At 43.3% G+C, this 21,040-nt stretch overlaps 1 protein-coding gene across 5 annotated transcripts in view; it reads right to left on the bottom strand.

The window, feature by feature from the left end:
• Window positions 1–21,040, bottom strand: part of tmem266 (transmembrane protein 266) — a 152,514-nt gene that overhangs the window by 11,201 nt on the left and 120,273 nt on the right. For all 5 annotated transcript variants that reach the window (XM_048520483.2, XM_048520482.2, XM_048520484.2 and 2 more), the window contains one exon: window positions 13,278–13,470. In XM_048520483.2, coding sequence (XP_048376440.2) covers window positions 13,278–13,470 — 193 coding nt within the window. The remainder of the gene's footprint in view (window positions 1–13,277; window positions 13,471–21,040) is intronic.

Below are 21,040 nucleotides of genomic sequence, written 5' to 3'. Positions count from 1 at the left end.
AGCTTTACAGTGATTGTGTAGGCTGGGTCTGGGTAGGTTGCTCTTTGGAGGGTCAATACAGGTCAAATAGCCTGCTTCCACACCGTAAGGATTTTATGAAAGGTGCTATTTAAATGGATTCTATGATCTTTAAATGAAAGTTATTTCTTTGTTATCCACTTATGTGTTACTTATAGGACAGTGCCATACCTCTAGTGATTGTATGATGCTCACCAGCCCTGCTTGCCCCCTTCTCTATTTCTCCCTCCATTCTCTTTAATGTCCTGACTCCTGTTGGGTTTACACAATGCTCTCAGTGCAGTGTCCTTTACCATCGTGAAACTTGGTAAAACAAAGCAAAGAACTGTGGATGTTGAAGATCTGAAACCAAAACAGAAATTGCTGAAGAAACTCTTCAGGTCTGGCAGCATCAGTGGAGAATGAAACAGAGTTAACGTTTCGAGTCCACTGACTGTTTTTTCAGTCTTGTCTTGCTTGCGTCTTGTTCACTCTTCACAGAGAGGATCTCTGTGAAGATCTCACCCTCTCACATCATATCTTATGCCCATGTTATATCTCTTTTTCTCTCCCACCACCATTAACAACCCTAAATTTTATTGCATTGGACCAGTACACCATTTACTCACTTGCTGCTTCTCTGCATCCATCAAAAGAACATTAAAATAATTTTAAACCTGTTCAGTTCTGGTGAAGTTATACTGGACTGGAAGTGTGGACTCTGTTTCTCTCTCCACAGACGCAGCCAGACGGGCTGAGTTTCTCCAGCATTCTCTGTGTTTGTTTGGGGTTTCCAGCACCTACAATATATATACATACATCTTGTATCATCCTTGTAAACTTGTTCTCTACTGCCTGTTTAGCATGGATAGCACGGTGGCTCAGTGGTTAGAACTTAAATGCTGAGTGTTTTCAAGTGTATTGCTAACTTCCTAATCAGACTTTAACTTGTAGTAAAATCCATTGTGCATTTCCCTTGTGCCTTAAATTGGGTGAGAAACAAGATTCCAAAGAGCTCTAATTGATCTACTTATGCCACTGGACAGAGATGAATCTCCCCCACCACCTCTGTGTCATAATTAAGTTTACTTAAGAATGTAAATGTAAGAAATAGGAGCAGTAATATGCCATTCAGCACTTTGAGCCTGCTCCACCATATAATAAATTCACAGTTAACCCTCTCCCTCCTCTTTCTTCCCTGATATCTATGTCCCTTGATCCAAAAGTGCATAAAATTCTACAGATCTCAGATTTGAATGTACTCAATAACTGAGCATTTACAGCTCTCTAGTGTAGAGACTTGCAAAGATGTGCAAACCTCTCTGTGAAGAAATTCTTCTTTTTCTCAGTCAAAATTGATTGAACACCTACTCTGATTTTAGTTAGAGTGAGATCTAATAAAATAGATCTTACACCATTAACCCTTTCTAGTGTTGAATGTCTTTTAAAACTTCATTAACAGTTAAAAGTTTTTTTTCTTTACATAGTCCCTCATTCATTTGTAGGAGATAGATGGATAGGATTAGTTCACATTGTTCACTTGTCTGTCATGTTGGAATCCTCAGCGCTACATATATCCATCTATATCCATGAGAAAGAATGAATTAAAATCAAAACACTGGGCTAATTCAAAAACCTGAGACTGGCATCTTTGTGACTTAAGGAAGTTCTTGTGAAGGTCCTTGGGCTGTTTCACGGCAGTAAGGGCATTTCATAAGTGCACATCACTGTTGTTGAGTCCCCACAAACTAAAGGAGGTCAAGACATGATTGATCTGTGATACCTGCCCATCAAAGGCCCATTATAGGTAAATCTACCATCAAGACTACTTCGCTATTCAATCATATCATGATTAATCTGATCATTCTCAACTCCACTTTCTCGAATTTTGTCCATAACTCTTTCTTCCCTTACTGATTAAGAATATGTCTGTCACAGCCTTGAATATAGCTGATGACCCAGCCTTGACAGCCCTCTGTGGTCAAGAATTCCACAGATTCACTTCCCTCAGAAAGAAGAAATTCCTCCTCATTTCTGCCTTAAATAGGTGACCTATTATTCTGAGATGAAGCCCTCTGATCCTAGATTCTCCTGCAGTGGGAAACCGCCTTTCCATATCTAATCTGTCAGGTCCCAAAACAATCTTGTATGTATCGATGAGGGCACCTCTCATTTGCTTGCAAATGTACACTAATGCGATTAGAATGGCTACAAAGCGGCAGGCTATGCACTGGAAATGTGCTGCTGTTTTTTTGACACTGTACTCTAAAGGGTGCTCATCTGCAGGAAATCAGACTATTACAGGAAGGAAGAACAAAGCAGAAACGATATTGTTATCCTGGGATTTGGGCTTGAAGGCTAGTGGAGAAACTGGGAAATCTCAAAATTGATGTCTGCAAAAAAGAGAGCCATTCATAATTTCTTATTCATCATGACTAATCAGAACAAAAAAAAAGCAAAATACCACTTAGCGCTTTCTTGTTCAACTGTGAGACAGCAGGGAGAAGGTTTTCCTTCAAAAGAGAACCATTACAGATATAATCTTCCTTCTGAGTGTTGCTGTCTCAGTAAGGTTTTCTCATATTGATGCGGAGGTGCCAGGAGCCCAGCCTATCTCAGTGATGGCAGCTAGTCCCTGAGAGTCTGTGATGTTCCTCTTCCACAACAGCTGGCAGTCTTCAGGCGAGAGAAACAGATGTCTTCTGTGGACCACAATCCACTCAGTACATGACCCAAACCACTGAGCACTCTGTACCTGAAATAGCTGCACTCTAGAGATGGCAATCTAACCTGACATATAAAGAGAACATAACTGGTTTCCCAGGTTCCACAGACCATTAAAAGCTTTTCCAGCCCCCACTCTCCTCTAAATGTCCCCAGTCAGAAGCATGTACTTTGTTAATGTCTTATTACTAAAGGGATGCCTTGGTATAGCCTGGGGCCACTCCTCAGGACTAGATGTGGGTACATGGGAAAGGCTGCAATTACAATAGATACTCAATGTAAAAAAAAATCCACATTCCACTCATCCAGAGCTCATTGTTTACATACTGCTGACTTCTTGTCAGAATTCACAAAACTCAACAAGTATAACGTCTCTCTCGCTCTCTCTCTCTCCCCCAGTGGTTTTCTTTCAAGACAGGCAGTGGAACCAAATTTCAAACCTTGAAATCAGTGGGTGCCTTTATCCAGTCAACTGTTGGTAACAAAAGAGCCATGAGCTGGAGCAGGCCATTCAGCCCCTTGAGGTTGCTTTACCATTTAATACAATCATGTCTGATCTTATCTCAACTCCACTTTCCTGCCCACTTCCCCATAACCCTTCAACATTAAAAATCTACCTCCTCAAAAATATTCAGTGTCCTGTCATCCACTGCATTCTGAGTAGCGAATTCCACAGGTTAATGACCCACTGTGAGACGTAATTCCTCCTCATCTCTGTTTTAAATCTGCCACCCCTCAGCCTAAAACTGTGAGCTCTAGATTGCAGCATAAGGGGAAACATTTTCTCCAGATTTACTTTGTCAGTCCGCTTTACAATGTTGTCTGTAACTACTTTAAATTAAATAAGTTATTTCAGAAAGCCAGAAGTGACCTATTAACACTATATATTCTTGGGGACTACCTTATTAATTGGAAGGGCTACACTAAAACCCATGTTCTTTATGCTGCACCAGACAGACTGGATTGTGAGTGTAGTGCAGTCCTCAGATTATTGCACCCAGCTTATCAACCTCATTCACAACATTAAACTCTGCATTTAGAGTAGAAACATATGAAGTAGGAGCAGAAGTAGGTCACTCAGCCCTGGAAGCTTGTTTTACCATTCGACAATCTCATAATTAATCTGTTAGTGCTTTGATTTCTACATTCCCACCTAACCCTGATAACTTTTAAACCCTTCACCTAACAACAATCTATCCAGTGAAAGAAAAATCTGTGATAAAGTGAAAGACAGGAGAGAGTGAATGACAGAAGAGTTCACACTCCAGGGTTAAACAGCATTGTGATGGGGTAAGAAACAAAGCAGAAATGTGCTTGGAGCAGGTGTGTTGGTGGCTGCAAAGGAAAGGCGTAACAAGCAACGAAAAGGAAACAGAGTAGGAGCCAGAGACTATGCCCTAAAGCAATTGAAATCAAAGTTGAGTCCTAGAGGATGTAAAATGGCCCACCTTGAGTTAGACTTCACTAGAAAGCTGATGCAGACTGAGGACAGAGCTGGAAAACTGAAATTGCAGAGTACTGAAATAATTTATTATCCATTGATAGATACATCAAGAAGGTGATGCCGGTCTTTCTTCAACTGGTGGCAGTTTGAATCAAATGACAGTCTGGCTGAAGGGCAGTTAAGAGTCAACCGGGGTGGCACAGTGGTTAGCATGACTGCCTCAAAGTGCCAGCGACCTGGGTTCAATTCCAACCTTGGGCAACTGTATGTTTGGAGTTTGCATGTTCTCTCTGTATCTGTGTGGGTTTCCTTGGAGTGCTCTGGTTTCCTCCCAAGGTCCGAAGATGCATGGGTGGAATGCTGTTTGGAGGGTTAGCATGGGCTGAATGGCCTGCTTCCCAACTGTGGGGATTATGTGGACATGGGACTGGACCCAGACTGGATAAGGATGTCAGCTTCCTTTCCGAAAGAGATTTGTAACAGTCAACCACATTGCTGTGTGTCTAGAGGAACAGGTAGACCAGATCGGGTGAGGATGGTAGATATTTTTTTGTTAAAGAACACTACTGGATTGTTTACCTTTTACTTGTTACAATCTGATAGCTAGGAGGCTGTTTTAACTGATGCCTGCTTTTTATTTACATATTTTACAAACTGAGTCCAAACTCCCCAACTGCTGTAGTGAGTCTCAGGCTTATTATTCCAAGTCTCCAACCACAGCATTATCTCCAACCACAACATTTTACGACCCCAAGTTTTTGAAGTCCCAAGCATGGATCTGACTTCCCTTTTCTTATGTGTCTTCTCATTGAACATTGATGTTCAATAGACACCATGGTTATGGTTGGTCACTTAGGGTTTTCCAGTGTGGAATGCGTAAGTGAGGGAATGTACAAGGAGGTAAGACAGCAATTAAAGGGGGAAAGGGTGACATAATGGCAATGCTATTAGACTAACGATGGACGGGCTCTATTCAATTCCTTGAAGAATGTGGGTTCAAATCTCCATACAGCAGCTGGTGGAATTCTACTTCTTAAAACATTGATTAATTGAAAGTTCAACATATGATAGTGACAAGGCAACTTTGAACAAAAGTCATTAAATAGGAAAATCTGCTGTCCTTGCCTGTTTTGGTCTCTACATGGCTTTAGACCAATAGCAATGTAGTTGACTCTTAACTGCCCTTTGAAATGGGTCCAGCAAGTTACTTAGTTCAAAGGTAATAACTGATGGGCAACAAGTACTGGCTTTGTCAGTGACCCTCACATTCCATAATAGAATAAAGAAAAGAAAATCAACCTCTTCAATCATGCTCATGAATGGAAATTTTCAAAACGCCAGTCCAGTGTACATTATCTGTTTGATGGGGTGAAGTGTGAGGTTATTAAACAGAGTCTAGGATTGAAATGTTTTGGTGAGCATTGTTGGAAAATAAATAAGATCTCTGAGAATGAGAGAAACAAAAGCTGGGGAATAGCAAGCTAAGTGAAACAACAATGATTTGTATTTATTTACAGAGTACTTTAAATATGGAAAAGAAGGTCTCACAAATGAGTCAGTCACAATCTATTGCTGCCTATTTAAATGCAGTTTAAAACCAGACCCTCCACAATTTCTACTGACAATGCTCATTGATTTATTGCATGCCCTACCTGTACAGTGCGTGGCACTAACACTGGTCATTCAAGGTAACTAGCTACAGTATGAAACAAAATACTATTCGCTATCCAAGGTCCTGCAGTAAGAAGAGAGATAACAAGGTGTAGAGCTGGATGAACACAGCAGGCCCAGCAACATCAGAGGAGCAGGAAAGCTGACGTTTCGGGCCTAGACACTTCTTCAAAAGTGGGGGGAGGGGAAGGGTGTTCTGAAATAAATAGGGAGAAAGGGGGAGGCGGATAGAAGGTGGATAGAGGAGAAGATAGGTGGGGAAGAGACAGACGGATCAAAGAGGTGGGGATGGAGCCGGTAAAGGTGAGTGTAGGTGGCGATTTGGGGAGGGATTAGGTCAGTCCAGGGAGGACGGACAGTCAAAGGAGCGGTATGAGGCTAGTAGGTAGGAGAAGCGGGTGGGGCTTGAGGTGGCAGGAGGGGATAGGTGGGAGGAAGGACAGATTAGGGAGGCGGGGACAAGCTGGGCTGGTTTTGGGATGCAGTAGGGGGAGGGGAGATTTTGATGCTTGCGAAGTCCACATTGATACCATTAGGCTGCAATGTTCCCAAGCGGAATATGAGGTGCTGTTCCTGTAACCTTCGGGTGGCATCGTTGTGGCACTGCAGGAGGCCCAGGATGGACATGTCATCTGAGGAATTGGAAGGAGAGTTGAAATGGTTCGCGACTGGGAGGTGCAGTTGTTTAGTGCGAACCAAGCGTAGGTGTTCCACAAAGCGGTCCCCAAGCCTCCGCCTGGTTTCCCCAGTGCAGAGGAAGCCACACCGGGAACAGTGGATAAGTATACCACATTAGCAGATGTGCTCATGAACATCTGCTTGATGTGGAAGGTCTTCTTGGGGCTTGGAATGCAGGTGAGGGGGTAGGCGTAGGGGCAGGCGTAGCATTTCCTGCGGTTGCAGGGAAAAGTGCCAGGTGTGGTGGGACTGGAGGGGAGAGTGGAGTGGACAAGGGAGTTCCGGAGAGAGTGGTCCCTCACCGAAGATAAGGGTGGGAGGGAAATATGTCTTTGGTGGTCGGGTCGGATATCGCTGGAAACTGATATCAATTTCAAGCCCACTGACTCCCACAGCTATCTAGAATACACCTCCTCCCACCCACCTACCTGCAAAAAGGCCATCCTCTAATCCCAACTCCTTCAACTCTGCCGCATCTGCTCTCAGGATGAGGCATTTCACTCCTGAATATCTCAGATGTCCTCGTTTTTCAAGGACCGCAACCGTCCCCCCTCAGTGGTTGAGAACGCCCTTGAACGTGTGTCCCGCATTTCCCGCAACTCATCCCTCACACCCTGTCTCCGCAATAACAACCAAAGCAGATTCCCCATCATCCTCACGTACCACCCCACCAACCTCCAAATCCAACGCATCATCCTCCGACACTTCCACCATCTGCAATCCGACCCCACTACCAAAGACATTTTTTCTCTCCCCAGCCTTATCTGCTTTCCAGAGGGACCACTCTCTCCGGGACTCCCTTGTCTGCTCCACTCTCCCCTCCAGCCCCACCACACCCGACATTTTTCCCTGCAACCGCAGGAAGTGCTACACCTGCCCCTATACCTTCCCCCTCACCCTCATCCCAGGCCCCAAGAAGACTTTCCACATCAAACAGATGTTCACCTGCACACCTGTCAATGTGATATACTGTATCCATTATTCCCGTTGTGGCCTCCTCTACATCGGGGAAACCAAGCGGAGACTTGGGGACAGGCTTTGCAGAACACCTCCGCTCGGTTCGCAATAAACAACTGCACCTCCCAGTCGTGCACCCTTTCAACTCCCCCTCCCATTCCTCAGACGACATGTCCATCCTGGGCCTCCTGCAGTGCCACAATGATGCTACCCGTAGGTTGCAGGAACAGCAACTCATATTCCGCTTGGGAACCTTGCAGCCCAATGGTATCAATGTGGACTTCACAAGCTTCAAAATCTCCCTCCTCGCTACGGCATCCCAAAACCAGCCCAGTTTGTCCCCGCCTCCCTAACCTGTCATTCCTCCCACCTATCCCCTCCTGCCACCTCAAGCTCCACCCCCTCTCCTACCTACTAGCCTCATCCCGCCCCCTTGACCTGTCCGTCCTCCCTGGACTGACCTATCCCCTCCCTAACTCCCCCCTTACACTCACCTTTACTGGCTCCATCCCCACCTCTTTGACTGATCTGTCTCCTTTCCACCTATCATCTCCTCTATCCATTTTCTATTCACCTCCCCCTCTCTCGTATTTACTTCAGAACCCCCTTCCCCTCCCCCATTTCTGAACAAGTGTCTAGGTCCGAAACGTCAGCTTTCCTGCTCCTCTGATGCTACTTGGCCTGCTGTGTTCATCCAGCTGTACACCTTGTCATCTCAGATTCTCCAGCATCTGCTGTTCCTACTATCTCCCCCAGTTAGATGTTTATTGACCCAAATGGATAGCTGCAGCTGTGTTCAGTTTCATTGCAGTTTCAGTGCCCATCCACAGAGCTCCTACAACTAAAATGGTAGGTACATCTGATATACAATCAGGTCTGTTAAGTCATTGAATATACAATGGATATTCTCAGAACCACTAACCACTGTGTTTTAGCCATTGAGTTAATGAACTGTTGGATGTAAGAATGTTTGATTGTGTTCTGGGTACCAGTTCTAGCTTCATGCTTGAATTTTTTAATGAAAAACACTTTTTTTAAAACTCAGTTTTCAGGTTAGTAAAAGTTCTGCTTCCACGCACTCAAAAACCTATCGCTTTTGTATAACAGCAGGAAATCTGAAATAGAAATAAAGCGCTGGAGAAACTCAGAATGTCTGGCTGCTTCTGTGGAGAGAAAAACAGAGTTAATATTTTGAGGCTGATATGACTCTTTTTCAGTTAAAAATGTTTGAAGCTCGTTTCATATCATCACCCACATTCATTTCTCCCTGGAGAGTAGTGGGCAAGTTTTTGACAGACCGTGTAGCAGCTAAGTTTTGAAGAAGAGTCAAATTAGACTCAAAATACGAAGTGTTTCTCTGTCCACAGATACTGTCAGACCTGCTGAGTTTCTTCCATAATTTCTGTTTTTATTTCTGCATTTCTGAAGGTTATTTGTCTCCCTTCATATTACAATTCAGCATTCTACTGGTCATAGAGCCGTACGGTACGGAAACAGACTGTTTGGTCCAACTTGTCCACCTGACCAAACTTCCCAAACTAAATAGTCTCACTTGCCTCCATTTGGTCCATAGCTTCCTGAACCTTTCCTATTCATGTACCTGTACAAATGTCTCTTAGATGTGTAACTGTACCTGCCTCCACCGCTTTCTGATTTGGCCCACTACCACTCTTATTATATTCTGAACACTGTTAGGCCACTGAATAGGTCTTAATAAAAGGGATTGAACATTTGTAACAATGTTAACAGTAAGTGTATGTGAATAATGAATGAGATGATGAATCATTATGAGTAACACCGAATTATAAGGTTCCTAATTGTGAGATGGACCTTGATACTGCTTGTGGGAAATAGTTTGCAATATGTATAATAATAGAATAAATCCTTTTAACTCCAGTGACAAGAAGGATTGTAATATTCTTGGTGATGAGATTATGTGTAATGTTTCCTTTGGTGTTTATAATCTCTCTGGCACTGAAATTGCCGATAATATCCTCATTTGTTCTGCAATATTTTCAAGGACAATGTGGACTGCTGTATTGCAATATTCTCAATGGGCTGTATTATTGAAACTTTATACAAAGCGAAAGGTTCAGAACTACGAAATACAAGTAAGTTGTAAGATCGCTATTGTAGCTCAGTAATAGGACCCCAGTCTGTGAACTTGCAACATTGGGTCAAGACCTTTGCCACGACTTGCTGGATATGGAAGATATGTTTATGACATATTTGTCAAAACTCAGTTTATCAAAAACTTCTCCACTATTCCCCAAGAAGAAATCAGTGCAGGTGAAGATATAGGAACAGGAGTAGGCTATTGGCTCCTTCAACCTTGCCCTGTTATTCCATATGATCATGGCTGATCGAACACTTCAATGTCTCCTATTCACCCCCCATCGCCATACACCACTGGTAATCAGAAATCTATCAATCTCTATCTCAAACATATTCAAAAACTCATCCTCTACAGCCCTCTGTGGTAGAGAATTCCATAGGTTCGTGACCCTCTGTGTAAAAAATAATTTCTCCTCATCTTGGACCTAAGTGGTATCACCTTTTCTTTAAATCGTGTCCTCTGGCTCTAGACAAACCAACCAGGGGAAACACCTAAACTACATCTACACTGTCTATGCCTTTAAGTTTTTGTAGGTTTCGATGAGATCACCTATCACTCTTCAAAACTTGACAGAATACAGATCCAATTTGTATCACACTTCAGAGGGCAGGCCTGTCAACACTATAACAAATCCAGCCAACCTTTGTTGCACTCCTTCAATGGCAACAAAGAAACAAGCTTCAAGGGTCTACGATTTTTCTTCAGTCCACAACCTCCAGACTCATAAAATCTAGGCTGATATTTTACAAAACTTAGGACTGCAGGCAAGAGAATTTCTTGCTATGCCCTGCTTCATCGTGGAACCACATCCACAAGCATCCACTTCCTCCACCATTGATGCTCAATAGTAGCAGTGCGTACCATTGACAAGATGCACTGTAGAAGCTCACCAAAGATGCTTACAATCCACCTTCCACGCCGACAACCATTACATCTAGAAGGACAAAGTCAGCAGTTACATGAGCATACCTTCAGCTGCAAGTTCCCCTCCAAGCCACTCACCACCCTGACTTCCAAATACATCACCATTGCTTCAGTGTCACTGGGTAAAAATCCTGGAATTCCTACTGAGCATAAATTGGGAACAGATGTTCTCAGGGAAATGCACAACAGAAATGTGGAGGTTGTTTAGGAAGCACTCGATACAAGTGCTTGTTAGGTTTGTCCCTCTGAGGCAAGGAAAGGATGCTAAGATGAAGGAACCTTGAATGACAAGTCAGGTGGAACTTCTAGTCAAAAGGAAGAAGGAAGCTTACTTAAGGTTGAGGAAGCAAGGATTGGACAGGACTGTAGAGGGTTACAAGGTAATCAGGAAGGAACTGAAGAATGGACTTAGGAGAGTTAGAAGGGGGTATGGCGGGTAGGATTAAGGAAAATTCCAAGATGTTCTATACTTACGTGAGGAACAAGAGTGAGGGTAAGGCCAATCAGGGATAGTGGAGGGAACTTGTGTGTGGAGTCGGAGGAGATATGTAAGCTTCTTAATGAATACTTTGCTTCAGTATTCACCAGTGAGAGGGACCTTGTATTTTATGAGGATAGTGTGAAACAGTCTGATATGCTGCTCGAACAGGTTGATGTTAGAAAGGAGGATGTGCTAGAAATTTTAGAAAACATGAGGATAGATAAGTCCCCTAGGCCAGATGACATATACCCAAGGTTGTTAGGAGAAGCGAGGGAAGAGATTGCTGCCCCTTTGGCGATGATCTTTGCATCCTCACTGTCCACTGGAGTACTACCAGATAATTGGAGGGTGGCAAATGTCATTCCCTTGTTCAAGAAAGGGAATAGGGATAATCCTAGGAATTACAGACCAGTCAGTCTTAGTTCTGTGGTGGGCAAATTATTGGAGAGGATTCTGAGAGATAGTATTTCTGGTTATTTGGAAAAGCACAATTTGATTGGAAATAGTCAGTGTGGCTTTGTGAGGGGCAGGTCAGGCCTCACAAGCCTTATTGAATTCTTTGAGGATTTGACAGAACATGTTGATGAAGGTAGAGTAGTGGATGTGGTGTACATGGATTTTAGCAAGGCATTTGACAAGGTTCCACATGGTAGTTCATTCAGAAAGTAAGGAGGCATGGGATTCAGGGAAATTTGGCTGTCTGGATACAAAACTAGCTGTCCAATAAAAAACAGAGGGTGATAATAAATGGAAAGTATTCAGCGTGGAGCTTGGTGACCAGTGGTGTTCCGCAGGGATCTGTTCTGGGACCTCTGCTCTTTGTGATCTTTATAAAATGACTTGGATGAGGAATTGGAAGGGTGAGGTAGTAAGTTTGCTGATGACACTAAGGTTGGTGGAGCTGTGGACAAAGTGGAGGGCTGTTTCAGGTTGCAATAGGACACTGACAGGATGCAGACCTGGGCTAAGAAGTGGCAGATGGAATTCAACGCAGAAAAGTGTGAAGTGATTCATTTTGAAAGGTTGAATTTGAATGCAGATTATAGGGTTAATGGCAGAATTTTTGGCAGTGTGGAGGAACAGAGGGATCTTGGGGTCCACGTCCATGAAAGTTGATTGGATTATTAAGAAGGCGTATGGTGTGTTGGCTTTCATTGGCAGGGGAATTGAGTTTAAGAGATGTGGGGTGATGCTGTAGCTCTATAAAACCCTGGTTAGACCACGTTTGGAATATTGTGTTCAGTTCTGGTCACTTTATTATAGGTAGGATGAAGAAGCTTTAGAGAGGGTGCAAAGGAGATTTACCAGGATGCTGCCTGGACTGGAGGATAGGTCTTATGAGGAAAGGTTGAGGGAGCTAGGGCTTTTCTTATTGGAGTGAAGAAGGATGAGTGGGGACTTGATAGAAGTGTACTAGTTGATGAGAGGCATAGATAGAGTGAATAGTCAGAGACTTATTCCCAGGGCGCAAATGACTGTTGTAAGAGAGCATAATTTTAAGGTGACTGGAGGAAGGTATAGGGGAGATGTCAGAGGTAGGCTCTTTAAACAGGAAGTGGTGGGCGTGTGGAATATGCTGCTGGCAGTGGTAGTATCTGGAGTCAGATACTTTAGGGACATTTAAATGACTCTTGGATAGGTGCATGAATGATAAAATGTAGGGTATGCAGGGTAGATTGATCTTAGTAGGATAATAGGTTGGCACAACATCGTGGGCCGAAGGCCCTGCACTGTTCTAATTCTATGTTCCTCCCAAATGGCATTATGGGTCTACCTACAGTACACAGTACATCACAGGAACAGGCCATTCAGCCCATCATACCTGTGCTGACCATGATGACATTCTAAACTAATCCCACCACCTGCACATGGTCCATATCCCTCTATTCACTGCCTGTTGTTCTGTCTGTCTAAATGCATCTTAAACATTGCTATCTACAATGGACTGCAATAGGGTTAGGGTTAGGGTTAGAGTTTGGGATAGGATTAGGGATGGGGTTAGGGATAGAGTTAGAGTTAGGGTTAGGGTTTGGGTTAGGGTTAGGGTTAGGGTCAATGGTTAGGGTTAGATTCCAGAAGGCAGTTCACCATCACCATCACAAGGGCAACGAGAGACGGGCATCAGATACTGTCCCATTCAGCAACACCCATGTCTCATGAGCGCAGACTATGCTGCACCCCAAACTTCAACCTCAGTGGGATCATAGCCACCTGCTTAGTTTAGTAAAGTTAACTTGTCCAACCAGAGCAGAATTGTGCAAACAGACATTTGTTGGTTTCCTTACTTTGTGTTTGGCGTGGGTCAATGATGCTGTCGGGACTCTCGTCATCGGACACTCCGGTCGCGGAGCCATCAACTACTTGAAACTTGCTGCTCTGCTTGTTCCAGACGTGGTGCATTTCCATAGCAGCCTCCCTTTCAGCAGCGAGATCCAGGTCCTGCTGTGCTAGGTGGGCCCTTAGCTGTCTGATTTCAAACTATACATTGGGTACAAATATAGACACACGTTATCATGAGAGACATCTACTATCATCAGAACTGGAGCGGCTTGGTTAGCTCAGCCGGTTGGCTTGTGAGTTTGCAATACAGAATAATGCCAACAGCTTGGGTTTAATTCCCACACTAGTGGAGGTTACCAGGAATGACATTCCTTCTCTGCCTCTTCCCCTGCCTGTGTCTTGGTGACACACAGGTTAAACCCCCACCCAGTCACCTCTCTCTAATGGGAGAGCTGCCCTATGATGTGGTAGGACTATGGTGAATTTGCATTTACCAAACAATTCACATTTATACAGAAACTTTCCATAGGATATTTTTTTAAGTGACTTTGGAAGGTTGAGTGTTTAGTCTATTTTAATACTTGATTTTCCTCAGAAAAATTCAGGGATGACTCTACTTTCTAAGCGTGCATCAAATGTCACTGGAGTTTGGGAAAGTCCCAGATGATTGGAAAATTGCTGTTGTAACCCCCTTGTTTAAGAAAGGATCAAGGCAAAAGATGGAAAATTATAGGCCGATTAGCCTAACCTCAGTTGTTGGTAAAATTCTAGAATCCATTGTCAAGGATGAGATTTCTAAATTCCTGGAAGTGCAGGGTCAGATTAGAGCAAGTCAGCATGGATTTAGTAAGGGGAGGTCGTGCCTGACAAACCTGTTAGAATTCTTTGAAGAGGTAACAAGTAGGTTAGACCAGGGAAACCCAGTGGATGTTATCTATCTAGACTTCCAAAACGCCTTTGATAAGGTGCCTCACGGGAGGCTGCTGAGTAAGGTGAGGGCCCATGGTGTTCGAGGTGAGCTACTGGCTTGGATTGACGACTGGCTGTCTGACAGAAGGCAGAGAGTTGGGATAAAAGACTCTTTTTTGGAATGGCAGCCAGTGACGAGTGGTGTCCCGCAGGGTTCAGTGTTGGGGCCGCAGCTGTTCACTTTATATATTAATGATCTGGATGAAGGGACTGGGGGCATTCTGGCGAAGTTTGCCGATGATACGAAGATAGATGGACAGGCAGGTAGTACTGAGGAGGTGGGGAAGCTGCAGAAAGATTTAGACAGTTTAGGAGAGTGGTCCAGGAAATGGCTGATGAAATTCAACATGAGTAAATGTGAGGTTTTGCACTTTGGAAAAAAGAATACAGGCATGGACTATTTTCTAAATGGTGAGAAAATTTGTAAAGCAGAAGTACAAAGGGATCTGTGAGTGTTGGCCCAGGATTCTCTAAAAGTTAACTTGCAGATAGAGTTCGTGATTAAGAAAGTGAATGTAATGTTGTCGTTTATCTCAAGAGGGTTGGAATATAAAAGCAGCGAAGTGCTTCTGAGGCTTTATAAAGCTCTAGTTAGGCTCCATTTAGAATACTGTGTCCAATTTTGGGCCCCACGCCTCAGGAAGGACATACTGGCCCTGGACCGTGTCCAGTGGAGATTCACACGGATGATCCCTGGAATGGTAGGTTTAACGTACGATGATCCTGGGATTGTACTCATTAGAGTTTAGAAGGTTGAGGGGAGATGGAATAGAAACTTACAAGATAATGAATGGCTTAGAAAGGGTGGATGCTGGGAAGTTGTTTCCGTTAGGCAGGGAGACTAGGACCCGTGGGCACAGCCTTAGAATTAGAAGGGGTCAATTTAAAACAGAAAGGAGGAAACATTTCTTCAGCCAGAGAGTGGTGGGCCTGTGGAATTCATTGCCACGGAGCGCAGTGGAGGCCGGGACATTAAATGCCTTCAAGGCAGAGATTGATAAATTCTTGATCTCAGAAGGAATCAAGGGCTACGGGGAGAGTGCGGGTAAGTGGAGTTGAAATGCCCATCAGCCATGATTAAATGGCGGAGTGGACTCGATGGTCCGAATGGCCTTACTTCCACTCCTATGTCTTGTGGTCTTATGGTATTTAAAATCTCTCTCCAATCAAAAAAAAGTCTAATTTAATGTTTATCCCAGCTCTGGTTTCTGTGGCCTCTTTACTGTCTGTTTACTTCACTCTGAGTGATCACCCAAGCACAGTGAGCCTGGATCAGTGACCAAAGTCACACAGTTGAACACAGACAATGAAACTCTCAAGCACTTGTAGGCATGTGTGTGTTGATCAGGTGGTATGGAAAGGGTGATCCTGAAGCAATGATTGGAAGATGGTTCCATGATATTGCAGTGGAGTGACTGTGACGAACAGGACCCATATGTGGGGGTGGGGCCAAATTTATTTGGGGAAGCAGTGAATCATAAAGAAAATAAATTCTTGTATTTATAAAGCACCTTTCAAATTTCCTTGCAGCCACTTACATATTTTTTGAATTGTCAGTGCTATTGTAACGTAGGAAACACAGCAATCACTTCGCAGAAGGTAAATTACCACACACCGCAATGAGAACATGACCAGTTAATCTTTTTTTTAAGAGATCTTGATTGAAGGACAAATATTGGCCCAGCACTCTGAATGGGAGAAGTGCTATTTTAGTTGGTTAGGTTCCAAGGGTTGGGGTTGAGGGACAGAATTGTCTCTGAGTCTAGGTTTTAAAGTAATAAGTTTCTGTGTGCATCGGACACATCATCAAAAATCAAATTCCACACTGTATTTGGATATAAATCATGCACAACTCAAAAGACAGAGACTTTATTGAGGATGGAGGCACTATTTGAGTAAGAGGCCAGTTTTAATAGATTGGTGTGAATTCACTGCCCTCTGCTGTCATACAATGGTAGTACAATCACTGCACCAAGATGATGATCTCATGTTCCCAAATGATCAGTGGGAATTATATTTTATAATGGGCTTTTTGTAATGGATTTTTCAAAAGATGTATCCTCAATAATAAGCCAGTTCTTTATTTTTTGTATGACTGTAATATGTAAAGGCTTGTTTGTTTGTGCCTACAAATGTTCCTGGCTCCATAAGCTTTTAATTCTAATCTCTGCTTTTGTGTCACCAAGATTGATGTATTTGATAGAGACCATTCAGTCCAGCATAAATCACACATTTCTCTTCAGTTCTGTACTCCGATCAATGTTTATTCTCCAACTGAAATAACTGAAACCACATTATTTGGTCATTCAACATTTTGCTACCTGTGGGAGCCTGCTGCAGGAAAATGAGGCCACAGTAATTAACAAAAATGCTTAATTGGTTGTAAAAGGCTTTAGGACATGCTGAGGTCAGAAAAAGCCTATATAAATGCATATTCTTTCTTTCTTTGTCTGCAAAAATCTGATGCACATTTCATATGGTTAAACAGCATGGAAATAGAGCCATCAGTCCAATTTATTTGCAGCAACCAGTCATCCTAATCTGACCACTTTACTAGCATTTGGCCCATATCCCTTTAAAGTCTTCCTATTCATATCCCTTCCAGTATATCAGATGTTGTAATCATACCAGCCTCCACCACTTCCTCTGGAAGCTCATTTCATGCAAACACCACCCCTGAGTGAAAATGTTACCCCTCAGGTCCCTTTTAAACTGATGCCTTCTGGTTTTGGACTCACCTACGCTTGGAAAAAGACCATGGCTATTCACACTATCCAAGCCCCTCAAGATTTTATAAATCTCTACAGGATCACCCCTCAGCGTCTAACGGTCAAGGAAAACTCAGCCTTTTCAGCCTCTCCCTCTTGCTCGAACCCTCCAATCCTGGCAACATCCTTGTAAATATTTTCTGCACCTTGTCAAGTTTAATAAAATATTTTCCGTAGAATGGTGACCAGAATTGTACGCGGTACTCTAAAAGTGGTCTCACCAATGTCCTGTACAGCTGCAACATGACATCCAACTCCGATACTGAATGCACTGACTAATGAGGGCAAGCATACCAAACTCCTTCTTCACTATCCTGTCTACCTGTGATTCTACCTTCATAGAACTATGCACTTGCATCACCAAGACTCTTTGTTTGGCAACACTCCCCAGGGCCCTACCCTTAACTGTGTAAGTCCTGCCCTGGTTTGCTCATGCACAAGGGTTTCTCTGGTTTAAGTCTCAGATTTCCCTTTTGAGCCAGTCTTATTGTGAAACAGTTTAATTTTAAAGCAGTGCTGAGTAAACTTGAATTCTATCATGTGGTCTTTTCATTGTGGCCTGTTTCATGAACTGGCTGATCTATAAGAGAAACAGAATGGTATAACCCTGACAGTCACTGTCTTGACACAGGCTGCAGTTTAACATTGAAAACCTATGGCAGGTCTTTCAGTCTCAGGTATAACATTCCTTTCTTCCAGGAGCCACTTCTTGATATTTTAAGTTAGGTTTTAAAATGTACTTTTCCTTTGCCAAGTGGTTTTTCTGGCTTACCGTCTTCCGCCTATAGTTTGTAGCATGACAATTGTATGCTGTCACTAGAAAAAATAGCTGCAAGAGATGATAGATTGTTCTCAACAACTCAACTGGTTCCCTACTGTCTGACAAAGAAGACAGACGCAGTCAGATATCCTTCATTCTCCTACAACATCCACCTAGTCTGATTTCCTTGTGACTCCAGTCTCATACGGCTCAAGGTGAATTCAGGGCAAGTTGCAAAGGACGACAAATCAGGCTGTCTTCTCCAAATAGCACTCTGGGTGCACCAATAGCCCAAGAACAGCAGCAGCAGTTCTAGAAGGCAGTTCACGATTGCCTTCTCCAGGGTAATTAGTGATGGGGAATAAATGCTACTCTGGCCAGCAATACCCACATCCCATGAATGGATGTGTCAGCCCCATTTATCATCCTAAGTGCAAATGCACAGCATGAAAGAGGATACTTGGCTCATTGTGCAAGCCCTTTGAAAGACCCACTCAATTTATCTTCCTATGAAACCCAAAAAACTTTCTTCAAATGTACATAAACGTTCTGAGGAAGGGTCACCGGACTCGAAATGTTAACTCTGTTTTCTCCTTTGCAGATGCTGCCAGACCTGCTGAACTTTTCCAGCAACTTTGGAAAGTTCCTTTGGAAAGTCATCAATGAATTTAATTCCAGCATTCCTTCATGTTGTACACTCCTGATCATAGTAACTCAGTGCCTGAGACTCTCTCTCTTCATCTGCCCCAGTTCCTATATTTAGCAGTCCCAACTTCAGGTGCTCTGATATCCACCTCGCTGTCACTGGGAGTAGAGTCATAGAGTCATAGAATCATACAGCATGGAAACAGACCTTTCAGTCCAAATTGTTCATGCTGACCAAATTTCCCAAACTAAGCTAATTCCATTTGCCTGCATTTGGCCCGTATCCCTCTAAATCTTTCCTATTCATGCATCTAAATGTCTTTTAATTGCTGTAACTATATATGCATCTCCCACGTCCTCTGGTAGTTCATTCCACACATGAACCATCGACTGTGTGAAAAAGTTGCCCTTCAGGTCCGTTTCAAATCTTTCTCCTCTCACCTTAAAAAATGTCCCCTAGATTTGAACTCAATCATCTTAGGGAAAAGATCCTTGCTATTTGCCTTATCTGTACCCCTCATGATTTAAAAAGCTTCATAAGGTCACCCCTCAACCTCCTATACTCAAGTGAAAAGAGTCCCAGCCTATCCTTATAACTCAAAGTAGTTTGTATGTATCTCCTCTACTATAAACCTTCAGAATTTAAAAAGCCTCTACTGAATCTTCCCTTAACCTTCACACGTCAAGAAGGGAGATGGTTAAGACAATAATATAGACTTAGATATTTGAAATGTTTCTCTTCTATTCCATCTTCTTTAACAGGGCCCACCTGTTCTCACGTTCAGATCAATTTTGACAATTTAATTTACATCTTAATATTTACTTTGAATTAAAAAATTGTAGCTTTAGTGTTTCCTGCATGCATGTGACTACAAAACTGCAGTAAAGTTCCAGTTAAAGTCTATTGCCACCCCTTAATCAGTCCTGATTAAGGGTTCCGACCTGAAACATTGACTCTTCTCCTCTGATGCTGCCTGGCCCGCTGTGTTCCTCCAGCTCCACACGGTATTGACTCTAACTCCAGCATCTGTAGTTCTTGCTATGTCCACCGCTTTGTTACTGATGTTATTCCAGGAAGCAGCAATATTTAAACATTGACCTCCAAATGAACAATTTACTTCTAATAGTTGGGCAGCTTTAGAAATCTCAGCCTGTTGGAGGTTATCTCGATGACACCATTTGGTTCCCATTTCAATTTGATTTAATGTTACCACAGAAAGCAAGAACTTGCATTTGCATGGCGACTTTCACAACCTCGGCAAACCCTGAAGTACTTTGTAGCCATTTTGAAGTGTAGTCACTGTTTCAGTGTCAGAAATGTGGCAGCCAATTTCTGCATAGCAAGATCCCACAATTAGCACTGCGACTTCATTTAGTATGGTAACAAATAATTTTCACCAGGCTGACCCCACAAAGTCATCAATTAGACTGATGTTGACTAGTGCACCATAACGTCGACAATAATTTATCATTCCTTGCTTTGGAAGTCTTGTGGTGCCATGGATAGTGTCCCTGCCTTGGAGCCAGAAGCTCAGAGTTTGAGTCCCACCCATTGGTGGTCAAGGAGGGTGTGTTCCTAAAGCAGCAAAACGGGTCAAACCTATAAGCCCTACCAACACTTGCCAATGGCAGGCAGTCAGAGATTCCAGGTCGGCCAAGAGATGGAGAGGGAGTTGGAGTCTCTGCCATCATTATCGATGATTCCAGGCTACAACATGCATGGACTCCTTGGAGGGAGTAGACGTTTGGCCAGATGGATGGACTGGATTCGATCAGTGTCAACCTCATGGAACTCAGTCCCAGCGACAGCCTGGATTGGATTTACCATCAGCCTGCTCGCCCAACCCTTGGTGGGAATTACAGCTCTGTGGATCAAACCTGCCCTCAGGGAGAGGATTCAAGGGTCCAGTGCTGTGCAAATAAAAGGCCCTGCAATGTGACCAATGACATGAAGTGAAGCCTTTCCCGTCAGGCCTGTGGGACAAAGTATTGTGATAGGCTGTTTTACTTAACATGAGCATGAGACAAACACACACTCTCAATACTGTCTGGGTAACAAACAGGTCAGCTTGTGAGCAATGAAATCACTTCATGGCTTGCTCCATCAAATCAGGATAAAGTCTTTAAAAAGATTATTCACCGTCCTCTCTGGGACACTGTTAATTCAAGACTTGGACCTCTCTGTCAGGGCTCCAGGAATCACCTTTGTATTGGCTATTGCTACGATTCTACAGTTCACACATTGTATGGTGTCTCCTGTGGCTCGCTGGATTTACACTTTTACCTCCAAGGCAGAAAGATTGTAGGTTTCAGGATAAAAATCCAGACTGACCACTCCATGACTTGCTGAGAGACTGCTGCAGCACCAGAAGTGCTGCTTTTTGGACAAGATTTTAAACTGAGGCCCTTCAGCCCTCTTGAGTGGATAAAATAGATATGTTCAGGAGGCCATTCAGGCCATAGGCTCTGTACCAGCTCTCTGAATAAGTACAAGACCTAAGAGTCAATCTCTTGCTTTTTCCTCATTAAAGATCCTGCATGACTAATTCAAACAAGAGTTGGGAATTTCTCCCTTTGTGTCTCTGTGACAATACTATGGCTTAAAGAGATGTATTTTGTCCTTTTT

This window comes from Stegostoma tigrinum, chromosome 36 (genome assembly GCF_030684315.1).
Source record: "Stegostoma tigrinum isolate sSteTig4 chromosome 36, sSteTig4.hap1, whole genome shotgun sequence".
Taxonomy (NCBI): Eukaryota; Metazoa; Chordata; class Chondrichthyes; order Orectolobiformes; family Stegostomatidae; genus Stegostoma; species Stegostoma tigrinum.
The sequence above is the reverse complement of the archived record's forward strand: the minus strand, read 5'-3'. Positions and strand labels throughout refer to the sequence as shown.